Source organism: Streptopelia decaocto, assembly GCF_964273445.1.
Source record: "Streptopelia decaocto genome assembly, chromosome: 16".
Lineage (NCBI taxonomy): Eukaryota > Metazoa > Chordata > Aves > Columbiformes > Columbidae > Streptopelia > Streptopelia decaocto.
Genome location: NC_138671.1, coordinates 6,739,499 through 6,750,772, shown reverse-complemented (window position 1 = coordinate 6,750,772; position 11,274 = coordinate 6,739,499). Strand labels below are relative to the sequence as shown.

Below are 11,274 nucleotides of genomic sequence, written 5' to 3'. Positions count from 1 at the left end.
GCGCAGCGGAGCCGCCGGGCCCCGGCTGCGGGGGCTGGAGCTCCCGGGCAGGCGGGGACTACATTTCCCAGCACCCCGCAGGGGGAAAGGAAGGACCGGGCAGGAAGGGAAGGGAAGGAGCGGGTGGTGTGCCCGGGTTGCTGCGGGCCGGGGATGTTGCCGGTGGCACTTGCTCCTTCTGGGGGGATTTTGCAGGGCGCGGGGGGGTCGTTCCTCATGCAAACTGCTGCAGGGGCGCAAGAGAGTTTTAGGGAACAGAGGGTTGTTTTTAAGACTCAGATTGAGCCTTCTTTCGAGAGTCTGGGAGGAGCCGGGGGGGCTGCAGAGGGGCCCCGGGCAGGAGAGGGACGGTTTTTTAACAGCAAATCGGGAAAATCCTCCTCTCCCTGCAGGTAGTACGTTGGTGCGGGCGTGACCAACGGTGCTCGATCCCCCGTGGTGGTGCAGATCGTTACGATCTGTAACGAGACTCACAGGAGCAGGGGATAGCTGGAGTTGTGCGATGGTGAGTGTGATGGGTGCTCAGGCAGGCCGGGGAAATCCCCGTGTGATGCCCCGGAACCTCGGTGGGGGGCAGGAGCCATCCCGAGGGCTGGCGGCTGCTGCCCGGCTGGCAGAGGGGCTGAGCTCCCTGGGGTCACTGGAGGGGTCACATCTCTCTGCTTCCCCGGGCTTTCAGCTGCTGTTTCCCAAGCAGCGCGGGCGGGACAAGGGCATCGCTGGTGCTGCTGGGGTTCTCGGGAGAAACCTGCCTCTGCCTTGAGTGTGCTTCAGTCCAGCTCAGACTCGCTCTGTTTTCTAATGAGGGAATTCGTCTTTCTCCACAGGCTGCGCAAGCCAAGAAAAGTTTAAGAGGTACGTACACTGGTGTGCTTTCCTTTTACTGTCCGTCGGTGCTTTGATCTTCTGGGAATGGCTGGGATGGAGGAGGGGGGACACTGGGATGAGGTGGCAGCCCTGGCTACCAGAATGGTCACCATCCTTGTGTGGAAGGTGCAGCTCAGGGCATCGTGTCGTTCCTGACCCAAAGATATTCACCAGCCTCTCACTTGGGCTCTTGTGTTCCTTTCTTGGGGGCTTTCCCAAATCCAGGGCAGAATATATGCATTTATTTCAGTTCTTCCCCTCCCCTGCTCCCTGATTGCTTGTTTAGAAGCCTCTTGCAGCCCCTGATACTGAAGCAGTGCATTTGGGGTTGCCCAGAGGCTCTGAGATACTGTCAGGTGAGAATTCACAGATCAGGTGTTGCTTGTGGCCAGCAACTACCTGAAGGGAAAGCAGCTGGCTCTCTTGATAAAGAAGTCTTGTTTCTCCCTCAGCGAAGCCAGTTTTACATCCATAAAATACAGGATCAAGTCCTGGCCCTGGCAGCTCTCTCTAGAAGACATGGCAGGCATGCCATTGCTGATGCTTGAGACCAAATCTTTATTCCTGGGGGATCTCAAAAGAGCGAGCCTTGTTGACATTGGGAGCTTTTCTACACCAGCTCAATGAGCTCACCTATCTCAGCACCTTTAATTTGTCTTGTTTCAGGCTCCATTGATGACATCCTCGATGACCTCCTGGGATCTGAAGGTAAAACAAACCTTCTTTGCAGCTGAAGGGGCAGCATCCTTGTCCTGGTCCTCCCTTCCTGGGAGCAGGAGCTGCTGGTGCAACAGCCCTTGATGTGCGAGGGGCTCCAGTTGTGCTGGGGATGAAGCAGGGAGCAGAGGGGAGAGCCAGATTCCCAGAGCCAGAGGCCCTGGAATAGGTTGGCCATTGATCTGGGGAGGCAAAGTAAAGTTTGTCTCTGATTAAAAGCCTCTGTGGTCCATGAGAAGCTGGCAAATCCCCCCTTGGAGTGCCTAGGCCAGGACTATGCCTGTGTCTATCATCCTGATTTCTCCATGTCTTGTTTTCAGATGAACCCAGTGTTAAATCTACCAGAGCTTCCCAGGCAGCCGGCAGCAGCGGTGGGAGAGCCTGGAACCCCAGCGTGCAGACCAGCAAGAAGTGAGTCCCTTTCAGACACAACTTCTCCCACTTTGATATCTTTCTGAAGCTTTCCGGGAAAGTGGGGTGCCTCCAGCCCTGTACATCTTCTGTAAATGTCCCTTAAAACCATTTATTGCTTAACTACAGCAGTCCCAGCACTACCATCTTTTATTCTGGTGTTATTTGAGCCTCATGTTCTGTGTGCTGTGATATGGTTGCTCTGGTGTGCTCACAAGCTCCCATGTGGCACTGCTAACGTCGGGCTTGTGTCACAGGTCTGTCCTAGAAGATGATTTCTACAGCAAGCTCGGTGTTGAAGCTCCAGAGGTGAGCCCAGAGCTAGGGAGAGAGCCTGGATGTCCTGAGGGCTGGGACCCCTGTGTCACCCCATCCCAGTGAGCAGTGGGGTACCAGAGATGAAGGGAGAAGTTTGGCTGAAGAGCTCACCCCTCTGGCATCCCTGTGTGGTGGGGAAGACAGGAGAGGGAAGCGGGTGGATGGTGGAAAAAGGGCTCCCAGGTACCCAGGAGGAGACGGAGCAAAGCCAGGGGGCAAATGCTGCTGCAGCCCAGCCTTCTTGGGTGCATAAAATGAGGAAAAGCAGGCGCTGGAGCAAGGGGTGAGGAGTTTCCAAAGTCTGCTCATCTGTCTGATCTCTCCCCTCCCTGGCACGCAGGGATCCAGTACGTCGGATGTGCAGAGCCTGGGGGTACGTACAGAAATCCCCCCATCTCCCCGCCACGCGCTGCAGCCACGGTCCCCAGCACCAGCCTCCCAAGGGAGAGGCAGCACTGAGGCATTCGCCGCGCTCACCCTGCGCCCGTCCTCATCCTCTTGCTTTCCAGGACATGGACGACTTGGACGCTGAAATCCTGGGAATACCAAAACCTGGTTCTGGGCCACGGAAGACCCCCATGAGAGGTGACTCCTCGAGGGGAGCAGAGAAAACCACAGGGAAGCTGCCAGCTGCTGAGAAAGGTAATAAGGAGATTCTGCTATTTTGCAGCCTGGTTGCAAACAAGCAGGGGGTGTTTTTGTCCTGGGTAGGGAACAAAAAGTGGCTTTGTTCCCCAAAATCCTTTTCCTAGTCCTTTTTGGGGCTGTCCCAGACATCGAGTGTACACATGGTGGGGGGATAGTGCATGGCTTATTGCAGAACTCTATTTCTAAATAACATTGATTTTGTTTGGTTTTATTATTATTGTTCTTTCCTGCCCCTGCGGGGTAATTCTCGAATCTAGCTGATCCTTTGGCAGATCTTTTATCTGATAAGGAGCAGGATGCTCCCAAGAAGGCAGCTCCAACCAGCAGTAAAAGCAGCTGTGATAGAAAACCAGAAGAGAGCAAAGGGAAAGGTAAGTGGGGTTGCTAGTTGCATCCTCTCTGTATTAAATGAATCAGCACACTGGCTTAGTTTGTGTGAGATCCAGACTGATTAAATCAAAAGCCACCTAGTCCTATCTCTTATGAACCGGTGTGGTCATTTATAGAGCAACTTGATAACATGATTAATTGTGACACAGCTCACTGAATGCTCAACATTTCCAGTGTGCCACAGGTTACAGAACTGGCCTTTCCTTTCTGGGAATGGAGGCTCAGATCTTACCTTGAACCTCACCCAGCCTGTTCTGCACGTTGCCAAATGAGAACAAGTTTTCGGAGTCAGGATTTGGGTGGCTGTAGCATCCCTGGACCACGCTAAAGCCCAGCTTGGGCACCCTGGGAGGCATCCAGCTGCACTGTGGCTCTGTTCCAGGCACTCACCCCTCTTGTTCCTGCAGCAGGGATGCTCATGGGTCTGGCAGTCCCCTAAAATCACTTTGCACCCTGATAAATCCATTCTGGGCACAAGTAGCAGCTGATGGGTTTGTGCAAGGACTAAGGTGCATTGGTGGAACAGCGGCTTTGGGTGAGGGGGATGGGAATCATCTGATTGGAAACTTGTAAAGGTAAAAAAGCTGCTGGTGTTGCTAGAGCTGGAAACCCCCGTGTCAGTGCCCCCCAGCAATGTCCCAGCAGTGGATACATGGCCACAGAGCAGGCCGTGGCATGTTGCCACTTTGTCACTTGCTGTGAGATTAGGTCACTGAAAAGAGTTATTTAAAAATGACTTTGTAAATCATCCTGAGAGATAAGAGCAGGCAGGGCTGCTTTGATCTCTTGTTTAAAAAAAAAAGAAAAGCCCCGCTCAAATCTCCTCCCACATGCGATTCCATCCGCAGAGTCACCCCAGACACCCCTGCGCATCACGGCCCTGGCCCAGAGGAGGAAGGAGCTCATGTTTGAAGATAACGACGATGACGACATGCTGGAAGCGCTGGGATTTGGCAGTGGCAAGAAAGAGTAAGGGCAATGAGGAGGTGATGGGAGTAACGCAGGGGGTGGGCTGCGCGTTGAGCTGATGCCACCGTGCTGGGGGGGATGCTGGAGTTTCTGCCCCTGGGTCCCAGCAAGGGGCAAGAGCAGCTGGTTTGGCAGAGAAGAGCCAGAGCAGCCTGGCCAGGCTGAGTGAGGAGGGACAGCTCTGCCTCTGGGAGAAACCATCTGCCACCGTGTCCCCACAGAGAGGAGCTCCGGCCAGCGCGCTCCACGCTGAATGAGTTGTTTGGAGGAGGCTCCGCGGCCAAAGTCTTGGAAGAGCCGAACATGGGAGAGCGCAGAGACTTCAAACAGGATGAAAAGTCCCAAAAGCAGCCAGGTGAGCACAGCCAGGGATGCTGGGGAGGCCTGCAGAGGTGACAGCGTTGGCTTGGGATAGCAAGATTTATTTCTAATGCCCTTAGAGGGGAAAAACCCTTTCTGTCAGGGTGAGCAGGGCGGTTAACGGGCTCTCAGCCAGCACTGGGGGGAAGGTGGTTCATGCTGAAGTCTCATACTCTGCACTTGAGGCAGCCTGGGAGCATCTTTCACTGTGGGCTGATTCCCAACAAAGATGCATTTCCCAGCCACGCTGGGGAGAGACGTTGCTCGCGGGTTTCTGAGGAAGATGTTTCCAGCTGTGTTTTCCCAGAGGCAGCGATCCCTGTGGGGGTTGCAGGGCAGGAGGAGGAGGGGAGGGCTGGTGTCTTTGCAGTGACTGCTCCTCTGGGCACTGACTCAAGGCTGCTTGTCTGTACAGAGAAAGAAGAGCGTTGGGACAAGGAAGATCTCATTTTTGGAGAATACCAGCCCTCAATGGGCTCCAGGCCATCAAGGAGGCAGTCGGTGAGGTACAGTGCTGCGTGTGTGTCTGTAGCTCCAGTCACCACCCTGCGGTGGGGCAGGCAGGTCCCTGCGTCCCCTGGCAGGCAAGGGGTGCAACTGCTTCTCCTTCAGCAGGTTCACAGCTGAGAACATGGGTGAACCGAAGGCAGAGCCCCGCTCCAAACCATCCCCTCCAGCCAGCCAGAGCCCTGTGCGGCGCAGAGGGTCCGGGGCCGACTGGCTGGGCTTAAAAGATGAAGTTTTTTTTGACTCGGAGCTGCCGTCCCCCGTGAAGACCAGCAGCACGGTGGGCATCTCCCCCAGCCCCGCCAGCCAGCTCCCGGCCACAGAGGAGGCAGCGGCTAGAACCGGCCCAGAGGAGCAGGAGGACTGGCTGATGGCTGCCTTGGCTCGCAAGAGAGCCCGAGCACAAGCCAAGGCTGAGGAGAGAGAGGCTGAGCCCCTGGAGGCAACGGGGGAAGGGCCGCGTCCCCGCTCTCCCCTCAGCCAGCCAGCCGCCTCCCCAGCAGCAGCACAGCCCGCAGCTGCCCCACAGGACACGGCAGCGAGCACAGGTGGCTCCAGGTGAGACCTCCTTCCCCTTTGGGGCATCCTCCATGGAGAGACAGAGGTCCTGCAGAGAGCAGCTGCGGGTGTGAGATGGGGAACGGGGAGGGCTGGTCAGCAGCAGCCGTCACTTTGGTCTGGGACCTCTGTAACTGGGAGGGAAGGCTTTAAACTTAAAATGATGCCAAGCATAACGTTTGCGGCCTCTCCCCGAGCTGTGACACTGCTGTGAGTCACTTGTGTCTCTGTGCCCACGCAGGGGGCTGGTACCCTGGCTCAGCACTGTGAAACCTGCCTCAGTGAGCCCATCGGATACTGCAAAGGAGGATCCTTCTGGAGATGCCAACACCATGGGTGCGTTGTGTGTGATTGTACAATTTGGGCAGCGGCTTGCAGAGAGGGTCCCCGTTCCCTGAAAAAAAAACAAAAAGGCAGGAGCTGCAGCATCGCCCTTGGCCATGTGGAAGCTGCCCAGGTTCTTCCCGGCCATTGTCAGAGTGAGCTGTGAGCTGCAGGATCCCCCATCCCTGTTCCACTGATCTCCACCCAGCTGCCTTTGGGGCTTAAGGGGGCTGCAAAGGACTTGCTCTGGCTGAGCAGTGGGTGGCTGTCAGTTCCTGTTGTCCCTTTTCTCTCCCCCTTCCCTCTTGCTGCCCCCACACTTGTCCCACCAGTGCTGTGTGCTGGCAGCCCTGTCCTGCCCTGGGCTGAGGCTGGGCACCAGCTCAGACACCACTGAGAGCGGCTTAGGGACCCCAGCCTCCTCCTTGGGTGATGGAGATGATTCCCATTGCCATGTCTGAGTCACGGATTTGTTCAATTTTCAGTGCCCACGCCTTTGTTACCAGGAGAGAAGGAGATACCAGACCCTGCCCCACTCACTCAGGTGGGTCTGCTGGGCCTGAGCCCCAAGAGGGGCAGGATCGGGGGGGGATCTTCGGCCCTTCACTGGCAACTTGATGGATCCGACTGTCCATGCTCCCTGAGCAGGAGGAAGTATGGGCTGCACTTTGCTTCTCTGGGAGCCGTGTTCATAGATGCAAAGTGTTTGGAGAGCCCCAAGGTACCACAGGTTGTATTTATCAGGCCAAAGTGCTATGAGTGCTTTGGAAACCGTGTGCATTTACAATGCTGTGCTGCCTGAGCAGCATGTACAGAGTTCCCCAGGCATATATCTATAATATCAGTGAGACAACAAAGGCTCCCCGAGGACTTGTGGTCTTGTCCTTGTGTCTGTCCCCAGACAGGGAAGAGCCCAGCGGGGCTGTGTCTCTCTCCATCCCCACAGGCAGAGGCCCCAGCCCTGGATGTGCTGCCTGAGAAGAGGCTGGAGGCTCCCGCAGCCCAGCTCTGCGAGGAGACATCGGGCTGTCGGGCAGAGCTGCTCAGTGTCAAGGCTCATGTGGCAGAGCTGGAGGGCAAGGTGAGTCCCAGCACCTGCTGGATGGGGAACATGGGTGACCAGGGGGAGGAGAAGGGGCCATGTCTGCTCCAAACAGCATCAGGGTGACAGGAGAGAGGAGGAACCTCCCTGTCCAGAGATGCCCAGGGTTTCTGTCCCCAGAGCAGCACAATGACCTTCTCCCCGGATGCCCAACAGGTCCAAATGCTGGAGATGCTGCAGGAAGAGCAGAAACTGTTACTGGAGAGCGTCCAGAGGCAGCACCAGGAGGACCTGGATCTCCTGAAGAGCACCCACAGGTACCGGGCTCTGGCCTGTGCTCCCCTCCGCTCTCACCAACACTGTCCCCTGGGTGACAAGGACCAGTGGTCAGTCCCATTGCCAGCACGTCCCCAACCAGGGCATGGCACTGGACAGCAGCTGAGGGTTCAGGGCTCAGACTGCGGAGAGCGAAGCAGCCCCTGCCTCAGTTTCCCCACACACAAACCACCACCAATCTGCTCCTAAATCCCCACGTGCCCTTTGGGTGCAGAGTGTGATGAAAGCAACACGACTTCTGTGCCGTGACCCCTTGTGGGCTCTCTCTGGGCAGGACCTTGATGAAGGTGCAGGAGGAGACCCACAAGCAGCGGGAGGACATGCTGCGGTGGCAGAAGGAGCAGCTGCTGGCTCAGATGGAGCAACAGAGGCAGGACGTGGAGCAGGAGCGGGCAGAGCTGCTGGAGCAGCACCGCTTGGACCTGGAGCAGCTGCGGGAGATGCAGAGGTGAGAGCGGCACGAGCTGCACGTGCGTGGGGCCAGTACCACCAGGCTCGGCAAAGGAACCAGGGAACAGTTTGGGGCCATGGTGAAAGGAGAAATCAGAGTCCAGAAGTGCTGAGTTGGGGCAACTGGGTGGCTTTTGCAGTGGGGATTTGCTTTGTAGGTGGACACAGGGAGATGCGGCTGGAGACATCATTCCAGAGTGAATGCGTTGTATTTTGAAAGATGCTAAACCCCCTGTTTTCCCTCCCCCAAATCCCTTTTATTCAGGTCAGCAAGTCACTCACGTCCACATAGTTTGGGACAAGGAGAAATACATTTCTGGTAGAGAAGCCCAAAACCTGTAGATGTGGTCTGTCCCAGATGTGGGATGTCAGTGGGGTGCCCCGTGACAGACCACCCTGCCAGCTCAGCAACTGGGACCTGGTTCTCAGCCCCATGACCACAGTGCTCATCGTGGGGAGCACCAGTTTGTAACAGCCCATGGTGGGCTCCTTCCCTGTGTCCCGCAGGGCGTCTGTCCAGAAGCTACGGAAGGACTACGAGGAGCAGATCCAGCACTTGAAGTGGCTGAAGGAGCAGGAGATGGATGCGGTGACCAGCGCCATTTCTCACACCAGGTACTGATGGCCCCATGTTGGTCCCTGTCCTACAGGCAACCAGCCTTGGACCACAGGAGCCACTCCTGTCCCCCTGCTACGCGCAGGCTCCCCTAAGCAGCAGCTACATCTTCCTACTGCTCTGCTGTCACCCCGAGAGGTTTGGGGCAGGGCTGCCCAGCCTATGGCCCACCACGCATCCCTGTCTCCATCCTGATGACACAAAGTGTGTCCCACAGGGGTGACCCTGCCCTCACTCCTCTCTGCAGGTCTCTGAATGGCGACATGGACCTGCACGACCTGGACTGCAAGGTGGAGGCCATACACCACTCTGCCTCCCAGGAGCTGGCCACGAAGGCACAGCAGTGGGACAAGCAGCTCAGGAGTAAGTCTGCCATTGCTCTGTGCCACAGTGGCTGCAGAGTCCCTGCTGTGGCTGGGGACACTCGGGGAAACAGGGAGACAGTTGGGCTCTGAGTCAGGCAGAGGCTGGGAGCCCAGGCTGGCAAAGCTCTGTCTGCCTTGGTCATGGACATCTTGGGGTCTCCCTCTTATGGACTGATGTCCTGGGGATGTGCAGAAGGTGATGAGCACAAATCTGTGCAGCTGTTCTGTGAATATGGTGTGGCCAGAGGGGGTTTCCCACCTCCTGCTGCTCACAGCCTTGCTGCTGCCTCTCCCCAGTGCTCCAGGACAGGCTGTCACAGCAGCAGAAGGACATGGAGGAGGAGCGGACACGACTGCAGGAGCTGGCGGCCAAAACGGAGGCAAGACTGGATGAGCAGACTCGGCTGATGGAGCAGGTGAGCCCACACTGTGTTCTGTGCCCGGACCAGGCTCCTGGCTGGGTCTGGGGTGTTTGTCTGATCTGCGGGGGTCCCTGGCCTGGAGCCCGTGAATGGCATCTGTCCCAGACACATAGATGAGGTTCTGAGGGATATGGTTCACCAACAGTGTTGGTGATTTTGAGGGCCTCCTCCAACCAAAATGATTCTATAATTCTATAATTCTATGTTTTAGGGTGTGCAACCAAAATGATTCTGTGATTCTATGTTTGAGGGTGTGCAGCACAGTGAGGGGCTCCATCCTTTCTGGGGAAGGAGTGTTTGTGTGTGTGTGTCCAGTTCCAGCTCTACCAGCCCCAGTCCCCACACGTGGGTGGGCGAGGGCACTGCTGGAGCACCTGATGCTGTTGCTTTGCAACTGAACTGGCACCGACGAGGAGCTCAGCAGGGGCAGGGCTCTCCCATCCCTTGGGAAGCCTGAGATGGGGTCTGGGGCGGGCAGGTGATGCATCGGTTTCCCCCATGCCCCATCCTAGGAGCGGGCGGAGCTGAAGATCCGCGGCCAGGAACTAAAAGCCAAGGAGAAGCAGCTGGGGAAGGACCAGGAGAGGCTGGACGAGGCCTGGAAGGAGCTGCGGATGGAGAAGGAGAAGGTGAATGATGCCGCGCTGCGTGTGGAGCTGCAGGAGGAAGAGGTGGAAAAGGTAAGCAGAGCATCTGTGCTGTGGTTCACAGCCGTGCACAGGCCGGCAGCACAGCTGGGGTTTCACACCCTTCATGAATCCCAGTCCTGTCCTGGAAGGGGAATAAGGGGACACAAAGAGGAGCCCTGATCCAGGGCAGCAAGGATCCCTGTCCCCAACCTCCTCAGCCGCTCTGCTTTGCAGCTCTTGGCCCAGAAGATCGCGGAGGCACACAGGATAGAGTCGGAGCACCAGGCCAGGCTGCAGGACATGCTGCACAACTTGGAGCAGCTGAAACAGCAGCAGCAGCAGCAGCAGCGACTCCACCAGGGAAGTGTCCCCTCAGCCCAGGACCTCGGTGCCCCGAGCAATGGCCCCTCCAGCGCCATGGGTGAGCTTTCCCGTGTGCTGTGGGTGGGAAGGGATGTGCTGGGGGGCAGCACACAGTCTGCCATTCCTCTAACAGCAGCTGCACCTTGGGCTCCTGTTCCAGACATTCCACCTCTTGTTGAGACGCTGCCTCGCCACAGGTTCCGGGACATCGGGGAGGTCATGGCCGTGGCCGACCGTGCCCTACTCAGCGCCCAAGTGCAGACTCTGAGGTTCCACATCCAGAAGGTGAGGCGGGGGATGAGCGGGGCTGGAAGGGGCTGCGGAGCCGCTGCGGGGAGCTGGGCTGGGTGAACCTGACGGGGGTCTGAGAGCTGGGGGTCTCCTGAGACCTGGGCTGGGCTGGGCTGGGCTTGCAGAGACCACAGAGCACCCAGAGGGAAGGAGAGGTGGATGCTCGCACCTTGACTCAGGTTGGTGACCCCCTTTCTGTGGCACTTTATGGTATTCATGCCATCCTTCCTTCCTCTCTTCCCAGGAGAAATATTCGTTGGAGAACGAGAAATTATTCCTCAAGCCCATGAGGAAAGCTCCGTATAACACTTCATCTCCATTGGCGTCGTGTCCATCATTCTTGGGGCTATGATTTTGTATATATGTTTGTGTATAATTATAATTTATAATGTGTATATGATAATGTATAATGTTCACTGGAAGTTGTAAATATAGTGCTAGTTCTTGTCAAATTTCATAGTTTGTTACTCTGTATATTAGTCAGGTTTTATCTTTGTATTTGTTTTTCAATTTCTTCTTATAAGTAAACAATTCCTGTTTCCTTTGAATCATATCTTTGTTTCATGGCTTCCTGTGTCTCCTTTTGACCTCCTGTAACCCCCCTCCCCAATCTTAACAGAGACATCGAAGGGGGAGGAAAACAATCGATAAATCATCCTAGTTCTCAGCTGAAGCGCTGTCCTTGTCTTTA

The 11,274-nt window shown here is 56.4% G+C and overlaps 1 protein-coding gene across 4 annotated transcripts; it reads left to right on the top strand.

Annotated features, from left to right (window-relative positions):
* The first annotated feature begins 112 nt into the window (after window positions 1–112).
* Window positions 113–11,136, top strand: FBF1 (Fas binding factor 1). Of its 4 annotated transcripts, none has more exons than XM_082067152.1 (25): window positions 113–196; window positions 393–505; window positions 828–855; window positions 1,534–1,575; window positions 1,905–1,995; window positions 2,253–2,304; window positions 2,654–2,686; window positions 2,823–2,955; window positions 3,219–3,332; window positions 4,200–4,320; window positions 4,542–4,675; window positions 5,096–5,186; window positions 5,296–5,745; window positions 5,987–6,081; window positions 6,555–6,613; window positions 7,016–7,150; window positions 7,328–7,428; window positions 7,722–7,895; window positions 8,405–8,512; window positions 8,761–8,876; window positions 9,176–9,294; window positions 9,813–9,980; window positions 10,164–10,350; window positions 10,453–10,577; window positions 10,828–11,136. In XM_082067152.1, exons 2-25 carry the CDS (start codon window positions 503–505, stop codon window positions 10,933–10,935), a joined length of 2,787 nt encoding a protein of 928 aa, XP_081923278.1. In that variant the 5' UTR covers window positions 113–196; window positions 393–502; the 3' UTR covers window positions 10,936–11,136. The 4 variants fall into 4 exon arrangements, with proteins under 4 accessions (XP_081923278.1, XP_081923279.1, XP_081923280.1 ...); XM_082067153.1 differs by having other exon boundaries at window positions 142–162; XM_082067154.1 differs by lacking the exon at window positions 113–196 and having other exon boundaries at window positions 212–505; window positions 3,234–3,332.
* The last annotated feature ends 138 nt before the right edge of the window (window positions 11,137–11,274 follow it).